The sequence below is a fragment of the Anolis sagrei genome, chromosome 1, assembly GCF_037176765.1.
Source record: "Anolis sagrei isolate rAnoSag1 chromosome 1, rAnoSag1.mat, whole genome shotgun sequence".
NCBI classification, from domain to species: domain Eukaryota; kingdom Metazoa; phylum Chordata; class Lepidosauria; order Squamata; family Dactyloidae; genus Anolis; species Anolis sagrei.
This window is the reverse complement of record NC_090021.1, coordinates 222,150,742-222,170,277: the sequence shown is the minus strand read 5'-3', so window position 1 is coordinate 222,170,277 and position 19,536 is coordinate 222,150,742. Positions and strand designations below refer to the sequence as shown.

At 40.6% G+C, this 19,536-nt stretch overlaps 1 protein-coding gene across 4 annotated transcripts in view; it reads right to left on the bottom strand.

Moving 5' to 3' along the window:
* The window catches only part of LOC132774421 (intersectin-2-like), a 108,185-nt gene that overhangs the window by 18,448 nt on the left and 70,201 nt on the right, over positions 1-19,536 (bottom strand). For 3 of the 4 annotated variants that reach the window (XM_060774524.2, XM_060774541.2, XM_060774533.2), the window contains exons 2-6: positions 15,781-15,928; positions 12,675-14,417; positions 8,003-8,096; positions 5,803-6,007; positions 2,774-3,402 (exon numbers count right to left, since the gene is read on the bottom strand). In XM_060774524.2, the coding sequence (XP_060630507.2) occupies positions 2,774-3,402; positions 5,803-6,007; positions 8,003-8,096; positions 12,675-14,218 (2,472 nt within the window). In that variant the 5' untranslated portion in view covers positions 14,219-14,417; positions 15,781-15,928. The remainder of the gene's footprint in view (positions 1-2,773; positions 3,403-5,802; positions 6,008-8,002; positions 8,097-12,674; positions 14,418-15,780; positions 15,929-19,536) is intronic. The other variant, XM_060774550.2, reaches the window with a different exon arrangement.

The window sequence follows — 19,536 nt, the reverse complement described above, 5'->3', positions numbered from 1 at the left end:
GAAATATGAAGGGAACAATAAAGAAGGGAGGAATTCTCTATTCCTAAAGAATGAAACCAGGTAGACCAGTAAAACAATACTCTGTGCTGTTCACTTTGTTGCAATAAGTACTTTCTATTTCAGTTCCTAAGAAACACACTACTTACTCCCTACCAGAACACTGTGCCATCTCACTAAATATGCTGTACCTCAAGAGTGGGCAATAGATAAGAGATATGGTCACCCATCCCCCTTACTTAACAAAGGATCCTCAAACTGTGTTCCCGAAAGCTGTTTGCACCTCCAACTCCCTGAAGCCTTCACCAGCTTGTTCAATGATCAGGTATTCTGGGAGTTGGGGGCCCAAACAGCTGGAGGGATGCAATTTGAGGGTACCTACCCTTAACCCACTACAAGGCACACAAACCCTATGGCTATTAATATGAGAGTGGCATAGCAGAAGTAAGCCAAGCACTTCTGTTTTAAAGCAAGGTGCACAAAGACCACATGCCTTGTTTAGAAACCAGTTCATTCTTTCAGGAGCAATTCAAGCAAGCTAATAGACATACAACAAAGCATCCTCTTCTTGTGTGTCTTGTTTTAAAGTAGAAGTCTGAGTTTAAAAGACATTTGGCTGCCATACTGCTTTAGCACAGCAGGTTAAACACTAGCTGTAGTCAATTTTGTCAGTCAAAGGCTGACACCAATTTGAAGCCGAGTCAGGGTGAGCTCCAAGTCTTAGCCCAGCTTCTGCCCACCAAGCAGTTCAAAAGCAAAAATGTGATTAGATTAATGGGTACTGCTCATAAAAAAGCAGGGGAGATATTCTGAGGCACCCAGAAGGAATGCCGGCGATTCAATCCAAAGTTACAAACTAGCTTTTTGGTAGGAAGATGGAGCGATAGCACCCCCTCGCCCCCATTGCCAGAATCGAGCACATCATCTTTCAAGATGCCGGAAAGATTGGGAAAAGCCAATATATATACTTCTTATCTATGTATAATTATCTGTCTATGTTGTGTATAAAACAGCATTGAATGTTTGTTACATGTATGTTCTGTGATTCACCCTGAGTACCCTTCGGGGTGAGAAGGGCGGAATATAAATACTGTAAATAAACAAGCCACAAAGCACCAGAATCACTGCAAGTTTGTCAATAGTGGAAGCAATATGAAGAGGGTGGGTGGATTAAACATGGCCAAGGAATCAAATATGGCCATGGAGCCATGTGTTGCCTATCCCATGTGTGGGGTCAGCTCTTCAAGTTAGAAAAGCCTTAAGAAGAACCTTATTGGAAATGTCAAAAATTGAACCTGGAACGTTTTACTGTATGACACATGGTCTACCACTGAGCTACATCCCTTTACCAAATGGCTGCATTATCTTCATAATGAAGGTTTCTGTCCCAGTGGACTTACAGAGTTAAGCAACAGGGTTCATAGTTCTGTGGTGGACACAGGGTGTTACTCTGTCATAATGAATTTGCAAGACCTGTTCCAACAAATTATAAATGACCTTGAGTACATCCAAGAAAGAGGGCCAGTTTGGCGTGTGGCTCTAATACCACTTAAGGATTTAACTAGCCTTGCCTTTGTTCTTGGCAACCAGTGATGGTTGGCAAGCAAAGCTGCTTTTAATTGCTCTCCCATGGGCACAAGGGGCCTTTTCTTGGATGCTGCCGAAAAAATTAATTTCATGGTGAGATTTTTTTACTTTCAGACCCAATAATAAAGTACGAGACATAATATAAACTACACAGTGGCGTGTAAAAGCCATTAGCTTTGCTTAGGAGTTAGTGGAATCAGCCACCTGTACACATTGTTGCTCTTCAGCCAGCAGACATGTGCTCAAATTTTTAACTTGGCAACAAAATCTTTGAGGAGTGAGCCAGGAATGAGAGCCCAAAATGATGTAGTGGTTTGAGTGTTGGACTGGGTTTAGAAGTATCCAGGTTCAATTCTCCTAGTAAGACCAAAGCCACTGGGAAAGTCAGTATGCCAAAGTGGCTTCAGTCTTGGACTAGGATTCTGAGAAATTAGGGTTTGAATCCATACTCAGTCATGGAAACTCACAGGGTGACCTTAGGTAAGTCATACTCTCTCAGTTTCAAAGAAAATCCATGGCATGCCTGCTCTGAAGACATCTGACCAAGAAAATCTTATGATACAGTTGCCTAAGCTGGAGCTGACTTGAAGACACATAATAACAATTAACAAAGTCACCCACTGAGCCATGACCATACTTTTTCCAGTTATTGCGATAGAGTGGTGAGGAGGAGAACCATGTAGGCTACATCTATACCTAATAACAATTAGGGATTTAGAGGGCACTTGCACATGTTGTCAAGCTAGTACCAGGCTGCCCTGTCCAGATTTTCTTGAAATAGCAAACACCGGAGAGTTTCAAGAAGAATCAGGGGCTGGGACCAAAGCTTTTTGAAATGGTGATTCAATAAACAATATCATCCTGAGTTTATTAAAGTTACTCATTTTATTATTAGTCTTATTATTGGAATAATAAGCATCTTGCATCTGACTGAGTATATTTAATCCTCATGCCTTTTCTCAACCTACTAAGGATTTTGTGCATTTTTGAGATGACAGCCATGGGGATAAAAAAATAATGGAAACCTCGGTGGAAGATATGTAGAAATATGGCAGAGGAACGCGGGACTTTCAATTCTGCTCCTATCTGTGGGCTGCTAATACTGCAAGGTTCATAGTTACAATACAGGCAATATGGGCAATTATTGCTGCACAAGGAAAGGGAGGAGAAGCTTGAGATTACACATCACCTGCTCAAATGCCTGCTCAATCTCTTCCTGCAGATACTCTAGAAAGTTTTCGTTGAGATCAATCAGCTCCTGTATGTTGCTGAAAACTACCAGCAGCTGTTCCTGTGTTAAGAGGCCAGCAGCCTGCATGGGGAGATAGAACTCCTCCTTGATGATGCGGAGGTCCTCCCCATAACTGGCTTCAGTATTGACAAACTCCAGCACCGACTCCTTTCGTTCTGTCCGGCACTTCAGGCACTTCTCGCAGAGGGTGGCCCGTCTCTTGTTCTGGTTCTGAACATCTGTCTCCAGTGGGAAATCTCTCCCACCACAGTCAGTGCAAGGCTGATGGGCTTCCCAGGCCTGCAGAGAGGTCAATGTTTCTGATGCCCGGCTTCTCCACTTCCTGCTCAGCACTTGGCTGATGCCACTGTCTGCCCGCTCCATCACCGCCGATCTCATCCTTGGTGTGCCTCCACTACTGATATCAGCATTGTCTCTCTCCTCATTGCCACCCACAATGCCACTGTCAGCGCTGAGACTGCTGACATTGCTCCAGCGGTATTTGGAACGAAAGGAGCCACTCAGTACCCGATGGTTCTCATCATAGTTGCTGGTGTAATTGCTGTTTGCTTTGGGGAATACAGAGCCTGAACAAAAGAACAAAGTAATAAGCATTACTTTCTCCGAATACTGACCAACTTTCCAATGAAACATGGAAATATGTCTAGTACCTCATTAAATCATTGTTCTATCTAGCCTAATATGGCCAACTTGCCCTGGTAGCAGTTTGGCTGGGACTGGGCAGTTTTTCCAGCCCACCAGATTATGCCAGAGATGCAACTTACATCTAAAGTATGTGCTCTACCATTCAGCTATTGCCATTCCAAAGTCTCCTTCAGCAGAAATGCAATATTCCTGCTTCTTGGCAGGGGGTTGGACTGGATGGCCCATGAGGTCTCTTCCAACTCTTTGATTCTATGATTCTATGAAATGTCAGCTGGAATCTTTTATAACAATTATTAATATGTTAACTATGGTAGTTATGGAGCTACACAGTGAATTCTGTACTGATTCCTGCAATCACCATTTACTAGGTAGCAGTTACTGCAATCAATAGGGTTCTGATCTTCTGTCTATCAGGATGCAGCTGATAAATGCTCCTATTCCCTTCCATGAGTGATCTATTTTGGAACAGGCAGAAGCAATGCCCTTATCACAATTCCCCCTTGTGCTGGAGATCATTCATGTGAGGGGGTGGATGGGAAAGGAGCATAATTCAGGTGCTTCCCAATCAAGAGAATAGATTCTTATCAAACACAGTGACTGATTCCAGGTAAGTGGGGATTAGGGGATTTTCATGCCCTATGTGTTTTCAATATTTTACACTATGTAGGGATCATGTATAATACAGTTATGAATATAACTCCAGGTTACACATTCATAACTCCCCAACAAGATTCCAGTCATCAGCCCGATTAATCCAGCAATGCAAAGATTATTTTGTTTTTTTCCCCCTGTCCAACCCCCCCCCCCCCCAGTCTACTCCTATCCTTCTCGAAACTAGCCATATTCCATGTCTTTCTTATGGCCCGATACAAACTGAAAATAGGGGGGGGGGGGCAGAATTCAGCCCACCCTTAAGCCAACTACATTGTTATAACTATGTGCCTTTCTGGGTGCTTGCTTATCTGTATTTGCAGCCCAAGAAAAGTGGTAAAAGTATTTGATCCAACCTTGGCAGACAACCAGGCCCAGCTGGATTTTGGGCTTCAGTTCAGGAAAAGTGCAGACAATAGCAACCAAAACAATAACAAACTGAAGCAACTTCCCTATGAGAAAAGTTTACAAAAATTGTGGTTACTAGCTTTCAAAAATATCAAGCAAGGAAAGATAAGTGTAGAAGTGTATGTAATAATTGTCCATAGTCTGGAGAAGGTGAAAGGGAGAAGCTCTTTTTCTCTCTTGCAACCTGAGGTCATCCCCTGAAGCTGAATGGTCAAAAATCCAGACAGTGTGTGTTTAAACGAGACTTCACAGCTACAAGACAATGCAAATGGTTGGCTAGTGTGTAAACATGCTGTTAGCCTGATGTCTTATATTCATCTGCAATTGGTTCAATGTAAGAAATCCTTTTATCCTTGATTTCATCTGCTCTGCCTACTTCTAGGACTATTCCAACTCCCACTCATCTTTTGTCATACCATTCATTGTGACAGGGACTGAATACTAAAGGGGAAGAGAATTAGAACTTCACTTCACACATGAAAGTGTGGTGGTACTGTCGTAGTTTGGATCTCCCCTTTTCTGGATCTTTGCTGGATATAATCGGAATGGTCTCAGAAATCTTTCCAAATTTATGATGCTTGATTCTTTCAGATGTCTGATTCTTCTCATAAAGAAGCCTTCCTCAGTCTGGTGCATCTTAGGAGCTTTGGACTACAGACACCCAATATCTTGGCCATTAACCTCTCCATCTGGGTGAGATCGGGGCCATAGGATAACACCTTGGAGGGTGCCCAGTTAGCAAAGGCAGTTATAAAGGAAATCAGGAGCAGTGCAAAGTAGCAGTCCTTTATAAGGAAGGACAAACTGGGAATCAGAGAGCTATTTTTGCTACCACCAAAGCCTACCCATACAAACTGCATTCCACTGTACTGCACTGCTGCTACCACCATATCTATGATAAGAAGTGGCACTTTGGTCACCTTTGTTCATTTTTGGACAGGACCTGGTTGTTTCAGGATGACACTGGGATGTAAGACTGCACTCGTTGTCAAAAGATTTGGGGGGGGGGCGGACCTGGAGGGGTGAAGAGTCATACACCCAGTCACATGATTTTCACCACTTTCCTAGTATACATGATGGCTATGTGCCGCTAAGCAGATTCCATGATTCTCGAATGGAAAAGTCTAGAGGTAGATGTGCCAGGGTCAAACAAACTGGTTCTAGATGATAAATGTCAACCTTGTGATAAAATACTCCCAGAACTCTGAGTGACAAGGACAGTCCAAAAACTGCATAGATTATGTCAAAGGCAGGGGACATACTGGGATCTCTCTCTTGTCGGCGCTTCTGGGCATGTTGCCGGGCTGCTGCTGCTATCTTCATTTCCAGTTGTTTCCTCTTCACAGCATCTGTTGGCATTGGATCACTGAAATGGGGCCGTAGCCGACACTCCCGCTGAGCCTTGGTGCAGTCTGAAGGTTCGTGGGAGATGTCAGAACTGGATCTGCGGCAGTTGGAATTGGAGCTCTGCAAGGAAAACAAGTACACCAATCAGTTTTATGTAGTTTTATAGATTTGTTTGATTGTTTTATTGGTTTTAACTAGGTGCTTTTAATATATCTATGCCTAATTCTATCTTACTGTTTATGTATGTTAGATTTTAATTAATACATAGTTATGGTTTTTAATGTTAGCCAATTTGAATCTCGTTTGGCAGAGAAAAAAGAGGTATAAATAGTACTACTACTATTAATGATAACAACAATAGTTTTACTATACAAAATATAGGGTACCTGAATAAAATTGGCTAATTCACCAGTGACCCATCCCTCCCCGCCCTCCCCCCCCACACACAATTCTTTCTGCTCCTTCTCCTGTTTGCTGAGGAATCAACTAAGTAGGCAAGGTAAGAGTTCTTATTTTATGTTAAAGTCCATGTTTTTATAGTCTTGTATAAGGATGTAAGCATGCAATGGGCCTTTGATATGACAAAAATTTGGGGATGGGGTCTTTGTTAAGCAAGACTGCTAGTTTCTACACATGGCTGCCTGGAAAGTGTTTTTTGTGCAAACAATTCTCACATGCAAAAAAAATCCCATGTGTATTTCTGCACAGAATAAGTTCCCAGAGCATTTCTGGATGTTGACAATCTGGGCAAAATTCTTGCTGCTGTATTTTTCTAATCAATTGGGATTTCTAAGTGTTGGGAAAATACTTTTTGATCATGAAACAAACAATGGCAAATATTCTTTGCATACCCAACTCCACAATTCCTGGATGCAACTGAAAATTCCTTTCTACCCCATCCAGTAGGTTAACAGTTGAAAATGATGTTTATACTAATCATTTAAACCACTACAAAACTGGTTTGTCATAGCTCCCAAGATATCAAAGGATCTATAGATGAATATCAGAGAACTCTCAGCTCCTTTACACATAGCTAAATCCAGTTAACACTGATAGTGACCTAAGTCTTACTAAAGCCAACAGAACAAAGCCAGCATTTTCAATGACACTTAGGCTGCAAACTGGTAGCCATTTATCTGTGAATAATGGTTCTGGCCCAATATACCTGGCCGAACGCATCTCCCCTTATGAATCATCTAGGACCTTACGATAATCTGGGGAGGCCCTGCTCTCAATCCCACCTTCATCACAAGTGCAGTTGGCGGGGATGAGTGGCAGGGCCTTCTCAGTGGTGGCCCCTTGGCTATGGAACCTCCTCCCTAGGGATATCAGATGGGCCCCCTCTCTCTTAACGTTTCGGAGAAAAGTTAAAACATGGTTGTTTGAGCAAGTATTTACAAATGCAGAGTAACTGACACAAGAAACCAAATGACTATATGATGGAATTAGACTATTTTTTTTTAACAAGGAGACGCTAATGATGTTGATTTTTATTGCTTCTGTTGTGGTTTTATATTGTTTTAATGTTTTAATTTGTATTATGATATTATGTGTACTGATTTGTTCTAAACCGCCTTAAGTCACCGACAGGCTGAGAAAGGCGGTATAAAAATACAGTAAACAAATAAATAAGTAATAAACTCTACTGAACTTAACAAGTTACTTCTAAGTAGGACAGCACTGTTAGTCACAAGGAACCGTATCAGGATTTGTCCCATAGTGTCCTTTATTGATTTATTTATTTTTCACTCAAAGCCAGAAAATAGAAAGGAACAGAAAGAAGATCCAGAGCCAGGAGGAGATGTATGCCAAGAATACAGACAACTAAGATAGGCAATGGTAAGTTAAGGCAAGTCACAGCTGGTTTTCTGGACTTGTTCTAGGGAGATCTAGATTCAACTTCCAAGTTCACTGCCAGATCTTGGTTCAATCACTCTCTTTCAAACAATGTAGCTATTAAAATAAAAATGAGAAGGAGGTATGTACTATCCTGAGTTGCTTGGAATGGCAAGGTGTGATACAGATGTGATAAAAGAATAAACAGACACACAGAAACCCAATAAAAAGACAGACAGATTTCTAAAACTCATCTGTGTTCCAAGCCAGGTAACTCACTGTGGGTTGATGAGAATCCTCCACAAAAGAGGAATCAGTCTTCTTGAGTTCACATGATCCTTTGGAGGGGTCAGAGGCAGTTTCAGCATTGCAACTATAAGGTAAGGGACAGTATTACATTAATACAATGCTCAAACAGCAATCCAGAGCCAAGTTTGGTGGTAGAGAGGGAAAATAACTTTAAAAATGTACTGCTGATTTTCACATTATATGTGTGCATTCCACATGCAAACCCTGTTTCTATGGGTTACATTTGATTTGTGTCAAACTAAGAATATCTCATGTTTTCTTTCTTCTAAATCTGCCATCCAATACATATAACTGTACTTCCTGCATTGCTTGGGTGCATGCATTACCATGAGATACAAAGTGTGGCCCATGGCAGACTATGACCACTTTGCCAGCGTTCTTTGTCTTTAGCAGATTTCTCTGGATGCCCCATCTCCAAACAGTATTAAAAACATCCCTATTTGTCAAAAACAGAAGTGGTCTTCTAACCACTTCCAGTTTTATTCCTTAGTATTTTTGGCAGTCCATGAAGCTCTCAGAGAGCTTCTTCCAATCTACTCACTTCTACTCTCCCTCAAAAGATAACCAGAACCCATCTCACTTAAGGCTCTGAAGGCCAAAACAATCACCTTGAATTGAGCCTGGAAATAAACTGGCAGCCAGTGATGATATTTCAAAAAACTTTCCCCCCTACTTATGAAGAATCTTGAGACATACTGAAAAAGACAGAATATACGTATGCATGTATGAGGAGTGTTAAGATTAAATATGATAATATTGGCCATGGCAATAGATACCAATGTTAGGGAATCTGCTGCCCTTCAGAAGCTGTTAGACTTCAATGCCCAATTGTCCCTGCCACAATATGCATATTGCAATGCATATTGTGAATAGGGGTTCCACATTCCTACAATATACAAGTAAAGCTGTAATAGCAACTGAATTAGCCTTATTCACTCATAAGGAAAGATTGATTCATTTCCCTTGATTTCCTATCTGATTTCCTGAAATAGCACTACAAATAATGTAATGAGGAGCATCGAAAGTAGTGTCTAAATGACGTCACAGGTTGTACACAAAAGAAACAGTATTTCAACAGTGCTAATTTGAACTTGTTTATTGACCTTGGAGAATGCATACATACATATATGCATATGCATTTTCCACGTGTCTTGAATCACTTCCATATATAATTTGGCATTATCAGATCTGCACACAGCTCACGGCAATCCAGCTTGCTTACTCTTGCTTTCAGCTGATAGCATGCTGTGATCTGGATTGATCTGTACAGAGCTGATGCATGGATAAATCTGCCTTGTGGGGAGGAAAAGGAGGTTGGAGTTGATGACAGTTTGATACTGCCCAACTCTATGTCTCTACCTCTCTAGCACAGGGTCTGGGCATCCCCAATGATGTAATTCAAACTCAATGGCATTTTTAGGAACAGGAGTTCCTCAACTACTCTTAAGTCTTACAGGCTATGAAGAAATGGTCAAGGGAACAAAGATGCCTCCAGATTAGGGGTGGAGGACATTTTGCCCTACACTTAATGTTGGGCTATAATTCCCAAAAGGCCTAGGTACGCATAGCAAACCATGAGAGCGTAATACTTTGCCCCATTTATTTTCTTGTGTACTGGAGATCTTTAGAAGTCCAATTCCTTCTTTTCGGTAACCTTTTTTCATATTTCAGTCACTGAACAAGGTTTTTTTCAATAACACCTAATATTCCCTCACCTCCACGACAGCCCAAGTCTCTCAAGATATTTTTTTCAAACCGCTCTTTATCCAAACAATATTCTAATGTGGAGCAGGATACATTTTGTGCAGAAAAAATAAAAATGTCCAGAAGGATATAGGATTTTGTACAGTTGTAATATGAGCATTCATAAGGAACCAAGTTACTTCTTAAAACAAATGGAAAAGAAAAAGATATAGATAATGATTATTGTTACCTTTCAGTCTTCATAAATTTATAGATACCTTACTAGTTAAAAACCTGTAATCTACTCATACTGAATTCTGCCTTCAATAAACAATCTACATTGGTATACAACCATTATTTGTAATACGATGTACCAACACAGAAGGGAAGATTAGTTGATTCTGCATGTGTTGTATGCTATACTAATCCTGCCCAAATCTACTTTATATCAAGATGGTTGTACATCTTTTTTCATCTTCCCTATAATCCTTGGAACTAGTTAATATTTTGATTTTGACAAAAATGCATTTTAGTCAGTAATCTATTGTGTTTTTACATGCATGACCCTAAAGAATCTCTCACCTGGGATTCTTCTTTCCTTCACAACCTCTCCATCACTCTAAAATGCTGAACTGCTTTTCCTTGTACACTGTAAACTCTGATTTCATTTACTGAGATATATTTAGTAACATCCCATATTTCACTCTTATCTGATTCTTGCCATTGAACTCAGAATGTTAAAACTGGCCTTCCCAGTCAATCAGTTTCCAAATGAACTAGATTCTGAAACAGCCTCTCTGATCACAACAGCCCACTCTTGCACTGGTTGGGGATAATGGAAATTGGAGAACTACACATTTTGGGTGCACCGGGTTGAGGAATGGCTGGTTTAGATAGCCTGGTAAACACAATTTATATTATGACATAATAAATCAGTATCCCCTTTCAGCATTGCATTTTGCTTCAGCCAAAAACATTATGCAATTTATGTGAGGATTTAGATTTTTCCATGATGATAAACATGACATCTCGGGGGCTCAGAATTAAAACATTAATCTGCTTTTATAATGAGCTGAGCAAGCAACTGTGGATTATGAGGCAGGAAATTAAAAAATAAGAGACGGGACTGCTGTGTGCCATTCTAACTGTGAAGAATTTCAGCAGAAATCTTAAAGTGTTATAATCAAAAATAATAACCCAGAAAGGCCACTCTTTGAAGCCCATTTTTCACATGAGTGAATAAATAAATCCTGTCCTGAATGCTGCTTCAGTGCTGGCCCTGCCATTAAGCTGAGAGAGGCAGCTCCATCAGGTGTCAGATGTTTAGGAAGTGGATAGAGTGGAAATCAGGTTCTGGAGCTGTGGGTGCTATGCAATCTAACCTGGGAAGGGGCATCATTTTACCATTCCTATCTGACAGGATAATATTTTGTGTCAACCTTGTGCTGTCCTGTGTGGAGAGCTACTGTCATGCACAAAGTAATTCCCCACTAGTTTTCCCCTTGCCATTGGAAAATAGCACATGGATCAATAGCACCAGGTCAAACCAGGCCACAAAAGGCAATCAACACAGGAAGACATGGCACACAGACACTTGGTTATTGGCACATGGACACATTCTGAAACAGCCTCTCTGCCACATGTTGCAGAAGCCAGCCCCAAGGTTCCCAATCCTACTGTCCTTATTAAAACCTAACATTAAATACTGCAAATATTTTCTCTCTCATTCTAGTGACAACAAAGCTGCACATGACCTCAAAACTCCAGAATCATGAGTGACTGAGTGAATGCAAAAAGAGTATTTATAAATAATATACACAACTGCACTCTTAATATCTACCTATAAATTGCCCCAAACACATGGTATGGAAACCAAAAAACATTTTCACACTTACTGAGAACCACTAAACTCACCATTCTGGAAACACTGGTCCTGACTGTTTGATATTTTGAGTATTCAAAGGCTGTGAAATACTATGATATAAGGTTCTGTATCCCCTCAATTGAAGAACTGTCTCAGAGATCATTGGCAGTAGCCAGGGATTGTAGCTGACAGTATCCTAGACATCATTTCCCAGAGCTCATTGCCTTAAACCAGAAATTAAGCTTGCCTATGAAAATACACATTTTGTTGTCTCAAATGTTAGATCTGTTTCTGGGTATATTTGACCCGCTAATTCCATAAATGTTACCATTTTCCCATATCAACTCTAATTTTTCATGATACAGAGCATATGTCATCTACCAGTTGCCATTTGCAAGCTCATAAGAAATCATGACAACCATATTCAAGAAACTAAAGCTGATGTGGTCTAGTCAATGCAAGTTTTTTTTTTGTTGGGGTGTGTAATCTAACTGTGAGACAATGTACTATAAGAACAAGAATGACAAAGGGACAAGTTCAAACATAATGCTAAACCATAGCTTAAGGGTTTCTATCATGAACATAGCTTCCTCACAGCATGCATATCCTCACTATTACAGCTATGAGAAATGAAAGTTTTCAGTTTTATTTTCAATTGACTTAAGCTTGTCATGTTTTCTGGACAAACTGAAGTAAATCTTTGCAATATTTAAAGAAAACATCAAAACATCAAAACATAGTTTATAATTGTTTCCCTTGAGTCTTCATGGGAAAAAATACTCTCACAAACCTATTACTATTGACTCAACAAAATAAGCAAGCATAACCAGTCAATTCTCCCAAAGGGGAAAAATGCATCCCCATCATGCATTAATTAATCTGCCTGAAACATTGTGTCCCTGACTACAACCATACCTCAGAGAAAGAAACTCTTCATGGTTGTTGATAAGGAGAACTACTGCAAACAAGAATTTCTATGCTACTGAAAGCAAAATATTAATTCAGAGAGGAAGCTTTAGAACTTGCCAGCTGAATTTCTAAGGTAAGTATCTTTCAACTCAAATTGCTCTCAGGAACTCTAAGAGAACTAGTTACCTCTTTTTAATGAGGTCCAATGCAGAACCTATAAATTCATCCTTCATTTTCTGTAGCTTAGCTCCATAGCTGGATATATCTGTCACTTCTAATAGCATTGGGCAGCAAGAAGACTGGGTTTCAGGTGCAAGGGACTGTCCAGCATGTTGAAGGACATTGGTGAATTGTCTTTCATCCAATCCTTGCTTCTCCACTCCATCCAGAGCTTTCACCTCCCTTGAAACAGCAGAAGATTGTAGAAGTGGTCTTGGAACTGGACTAGAACAAATAGGGACTGAGGTTGTATCTGAAGATGCCACTTCATCATTCCTGTCCTTAGCCATTTGTGTATTCATCAGGCAGAGACTCCTGTCCCATGTGGATGAAGTGTCTTGATAGCCGATAAGATCAGAAACACTCTGGGCATTTTCATGAAACACTTCATCATAATCATCCAGTGCTGAAACAGATTCTTTGGCAAGATCCTGCTCAGCACCTGAATAAAGGTTTTTATTTCCTTTTTCTTCTAACTCTGGAGCCAGCTTCTTCTTGTCTTTTGCTGTCTCACTGCTCCCATGGAGAAAACATGTCTCCTTGATTCTCATCCTCTTAAATTCTTCAAAAGTTGGAATGTAAAGCCTTTCTTTGCAGTCTCCTTTTCTGTTCAGTGTCAAAGACTTATTTGTATCCACTTCTCCCATACAGCCTTTTAAAGATCCTGTAGTTTGGGATTTGACCATATCCTGATCATCACTGGCACAGTGGAGGGTCAAATTGGGTGAGCTGTTCTGTCTTCTGATCTGCAACTTTCTCTGAGCTTCCTGTTTGATGTCCTCTGGACTAGTTAACCTGCGAGAAAAACAAGGGCGTTGCTGCCCCAGAGCCATCCATGGTTCATGAAGGCTAGCGTGCTGCACAAATATGGTGCAACAATTCACTGAACAACCGTTCTTATACTGCTTGCACGCTCGACATTCAGAGCATTCCCTTGCCACCAGATCATTCAATGAAGCTTGTGGTCTGACAGGCTTGCAACCCTCTGCTACTTTAGTGCTGTGAGTTCTAAGTTTTTCTTTCAAGGTTTTCTTGGCATCCCCATCTATTGAGGAGAAAAGCCATGGAGGCACTTTGGCACAAGGAGGAAGGGCTATGTCTCGCGATGCAGATGGCATCCGCTCTGAGAGAAGGGGAAAGTGTCGGCAGCATTCAGGTGAGCTGGGGGATGGGGAGCCCTCCATGGAATACTTGGACCAATGTGTTGTGCCTCTGTAATGGAAAACAAGTTCACTGTCAACACTCCCACAACGGGGATGGCCATGGGAGTCAGCCACTGTAGCCCAGTGCAGGTTCTCCATACTCCGATACAGATGTGTCCCTGAGTTGCTGTCTGTCTTTCTTACAGGATTAAAGTCACCAGTAAAAATACCAGAGTCCAAGTTCTTTGCTGGATGCATGCCGTTAATCGAGAAATTCTTTAAGCCATGTTGTGCATACAGCTGATTATTCTGGCAGCTCAAAATTACCCGACAGTGCTCCTGCCTCTCATCAGCGTTGATGTATGTCATAGCAAATTGACACGGATGATCTAACAGACTGATGTTTTTAGAAGGGAGAGGGCAAAAGGATGAAGGAGTTGCCAGACTGCTCAGATGGTGTTTCGAAGTCCTCACCACAAACAGCAGGGCTCTGCTCTCTGGGTACTCACATTAAAGAGCAGGCACATCTCCAGAGTCATCAGTGTGGGCTTACATGCAGAGAAGAAACCTGAGAATGCAAAGAAGAAAAGGGAACTTACAGAAGACACACACCACTCAGAGATGAACATAAATGGGGCGAAAAGCCAGTAATCACAGCAGTAGAGTAAGCAAAGATGAACTTCCACTCATCACCACTGTTTGGTAAGCCTCGTACTTGAAAAAACATACTTGCTATCATCTCGTCTATGCCCAAAGTCTAATGAGACAATGTAATGACTTGTAAAGACAGCATTCAGAATAACATAAATGAAAGCCTGACAAAGACTAAGCGGAAATAGCTTTCTTTCAGAATCCAGGAACTTTCTTTTGACAACTCAGTGTGACCTAGTGCTTTTATTCCCTATATAAACAAAGACGTATGAGCATGATGACTTACATGATGAATTCAAAAACAGTAATGGATGGTATAAGAGACACTGCCACTTAAGGTATGTCTGCACAAGAGATCTTAAACTACCATTAGGATCACTGCCTTTTCCAAGGAGTCATTAGGTGAGGAAGGGCTAAGCTAAGAGACACAACAGTTAGGTTCCCACTTAACAATAACCAATGTATTTCTGATTTATTGATTCCAAACAAACGCAGAATGTAAACCACCTTGAAACCAAGATTTGTTGTGGCTCATTTGGGAGGAAGAAATTATGCTCAAAATGTATTTTAAAATTATCTTTTTAGTAGAACTAATGTGCAATTTAAACTTTAGTAATCATACCATTTAAAGCTAAACTTTCATTTTAAATTCTGTGCTTTGGATGGAGGAAAACAGGACATAAATGGAAATAAATAAATATAAATAGGGACCTGAGTGTTTGGTCCACAACTTGTCTCAGGTTTAGTGATGCAACCACAACAGCACAAAGGCTCCTTCTGATGCTCAGTAATTTTGTGTAAGAGTCTATGTATCTTAGTATGAAAATGTACTTTAAGAAATTATGTAATAATCACATTAATTGGAATTTGCTTATTTGCATCAATATGGAAGCAAGAGGAATGTCTTCGTCACACTCCTCTCCAGTTCCATCACTCTCCTTGTCTGCATGAGCTTTAACAGGACAGTTTCTCCTACATATTGGTCTTCTTCAAGCAACTGTGAACCTTGACTGTTTAGGATTTCAAATTGCATGGAAAGCTTCTAGTCGTTATGAAGTGGTATCTCTCCAAGTCAGACTTGTTACTAATCAATGAATAGATTGACAAAGCTGGAGACTGGTGGGTGTATGGGTAGTGCTTGCCTCTCTTTGTATGCTGATTCAACATGTTTCCCAAAAGAGAGGCCATTGCTGTGCGCTAACAAAAATCATAACATAGATAGTTCCAATACAGATGAATAAGGGATTGGTGTAATTTCTTTTATCCGCCCAGCATCTCACCTGGTCCTCATGCAGGCAAGGAGGTTTATTTTCAGATACTTGATGTTTTTCATGATTTAATTATTTGTCCTCTGCTGCTCTCTTCCAGGGAAAATTGCATATAATGGCAAAGAAGCATTTCTTGTGTGATCAAAGGTTACTACGTGATCTGGCAGGGGAGAGAGAGAGAGAGAGAATAAAAGCAGTGTGAGAGGAAACATTTAGCAGGGAAACAGAGATGGCTCACCTTGGTGCAACAATGAAAAAAATAACAATAAAAGAGGAGAAGGAAAAAATGTACAAAATGAAGCACCTTCAATTTTTCAGTTAGTTCACATATTATCGTGTCATATATGGTATATTTAATCTCTTACACTGGGAAAAATAAAAGTCTTGGAAAGTTCTGGAAGAGAGCATGGCAAAGTTATTACTGGGCTAAAACTTTCTTCGGAAACCATACGGTCCCAAAATGTACTAAGTTTAGGCTCTGCTCTCAAAATATCAGTTGATCTGTCTGTAACTTAAAAATAAATAAGGTACATGAAATAGTTTATTTGGTCTGACTCTGTATAAGGCAGCTCCTTATGGTCCTGTGACATTTTTATCATATGAACAAATAGAGTAGTTATTCTTTCAATGAATGCAATCCCTGCAAACAGCTTTATTCCATAGGCATGGATCTAAGGCTATCTTAAGCAGCATCCATACATCCCCAACCCAATAGGAAACCATTAAATATCAATCAAAAGAGGCATAGGGAACATCACCGTAAAAATAGTCCAATATTATAACTAAGGGGCCGTAATTTACTGTAGTGATATGGGCCTTTTTAGATCTCACCTCCTCAGATCTTACAAAGCTTGTCTTCTTTGAACATGCTTTCATATTTAGTTTAATCTTTTGTGGTCTTACATATTTTGATTGCATGTATTGTCAGTCTGCTTTGTATTATCTTGTGGTTCTTCCCCAATTTGCACTTTATCTGGATGACTTATTTTGAAGCTGTATTGTTTAGTTTTGTGATTTGTTATTGCACCTTTCACCTGTGTGTACAGACACATACTTAAAATTATACATCTCTAGCAGGAAACATTGGTTTTGCTTGTTTTTATTTTAAAGCACCATGTGCAATTGATGGCACTAAATAAATAAATACGATTATGATGATACTACCAAAGCACAGATGAAAAATAAACCCTGGATGCTAGCCAAGTTCTTTCTTGTGTGCACACATTTTATACAGGATAGGTTTAATTTACAAGAGGAAAACTGGAGAACTGAACTGGTACTATAAACAGAGACTGGTCACTAGGGACTTGAAAGCATAGATTGGAGTTTCCGACTATATCACCAACATAGCTGCTGTGGGGAAAAGTTGTTTATGCAAAATATGCCAGCTCTCCATGCTCTGGGATGAAAAAAACACATGGTACGTTGGCAGACACTTTCCAAGGTACACAACTGCTGCTATCCACCCAAACCTTTCTACCACAAGTGGATGCAGGATAACATAGAGTCACACACACACTGAAACAGGTCTAACTTCCATCACAATGATACTGCATTATCTTAAAAAGCTGCTGGTAATCTCCATTCCTATTTAGAATTACTCTCTTCCCACTTCCCCCACCCCAGCTCTAAAGAATCCGACATATTTAGAGGATTAAGCTTTACTGGAATAAATTATTTCCTCCCAAGCCTGCTTGTCTGACCCTGCTTTAGAAGAACTGGAGTTGTGTGTGTGTGGGGGGGGGGGGGGGGGGGGAGGGGTGGAGAGAGGACAGGACAATGCAACAGGAAAAAGCAGATAAACAAAAAGGAAAAGGGACTATATATCCTATTATGCATTGGAAAAATAACTATGAGAAGCAAACTGAAGACAGGCCTGGTTTATGCTGGGTTGTCAGGGGCTTACTGATAAAAGTGGCATGGTAACACATTATAAAATCCCCTTCCTCCTCCTTACCACCAACACATAGGGGGCAGGTTTTGCACTCATCCTGTGTTGGATAGATAGGAATTAGCTTCTGTGGTATTTGATCCTGGAGAGATCTTGCTCTGGAGACTGATGGGGTACAGGCTATTTTCCCAGTCCTGCAGAAAGCAGCTTTACTGGGGTTTTTTTCCAGTTGAGCTGACACCCCTAACTGAGTGCCTCCCCACAACGCATGCATTTGATTCTTAAGCCTTTGCTAAAGTGGTGCAAGCCCAAGGGACCCAGGCAGGGGGAAGGAAGGGGAAGGCAGTACTACAGCACATTACCCCCATTCTCCTTCCCTCGTCTACTTCCTGGAATAATAGCTCCCAATTAACAGAGAACAAAGCACCAGTGACTTATGACATAATGTCAAAATGGGACTCTAGGGAACATCATATAAGGAGCAGAGGCCAAGGGGGACCAGTTCTGCTTTTAGCATTGGCAGGGAGTGCAGACAGAAAATCAGCATCATTGCCTGTCTCCCTTAATACCCACAATTGAGTCTTCTCAACTCTCAGCAGTAAATTGGAAGGAGGACAGCATCACTTAGAAGATCCAGCAGGGGGTCCCCCATTTTATGGAGAAATGATTGTGTGTGCGCACATGCATGTATATCTATCTATTCCATCTATCTAGCTATCACAAAGCTCGGAATGCTTGGTTTGAACATTATTCAATAACCATGAAACATTGGGAAATTAATTAATTAGCAGAAAGTCTAATTGACATTTTTATGGTAAGTTATCATGACTTAACTCATTATACAAAATATGCTTTTCAAAATAGACAGGGGATTTACAAGAATGGCACAAAGGTTGTTACAACCTTTACTGCTATCTTCAAAAGTCTTTCCCCCCTTCATTATAAAACTTTTCTTCCCCTTAAACTGGAATCCGCCCCCCTCCCCGCCAAAAATATATATTATATTATGATTGTTGCCTACTATGGTGAAATTTCAGCATGTCTTTAAACCAGAGATTCTCAAATATCAGCTGACTCTCACTCTCTCTCTCTCTCTCTCTCTCTCTCTCTATATATATATATATATATATATATATACACACACAATATTTAACATGAAGAATAATTTTAACCAACATAAACTTAACAGTATTTCACTGGAAGAACCTAAGGCCCATCCAGTTCAACCCCCTCCTAAAATGCAGGAAAAGTACAATCAAAGCACCCTCAACAGACGACCACCCAGTCTTTCTAATAATATCAGTAATAGGACATCCCTAGGGGGCATCTAGTACAACCCCCTTCTGTCATGTGAGAAAAACAGAATCAAAGAAACTCATGAGTGGTGGGAGGGAAATAGGGTTTTGGAAGCGAGGGGGAAAGGATCTGGGTGGCAAGGGAGGGGGGGAGAAGGCTCTTGGGTGTGAGGGAGGTGAGGAGAAAAGGCTTTTGGCAGCAAGGGAGGCAGGTGGAGGGGGAAGAGCAGTAAAGAGGAGGGAAAGCTTGGAGGAGAGGAGAGAACCATGAAGCCCCTCATTATGCTTTGTGGAGCCCCAAGGGAACCACTTTGAAAACCAACACTTTAAATTATTGGATTGGGAAAGGCTGTCCTAAATTATGGGATCTCACCTAACAATCTATTCAATTACATTTCAGCACTGATCCTTACCTGTTTTTTCTTACCTCTCCCAACATGTAATCTGTTTACCTTCCCTTTAAAGATCTAGATTATTAAAGTTTAATAAAGAGTGATGTTAAAGGTGAGTAAAGAACGTTGTATTAATTTCAGCTACAGGACATTGATCCACAGCCAGTACAGCTATAAGGGACTGATTACA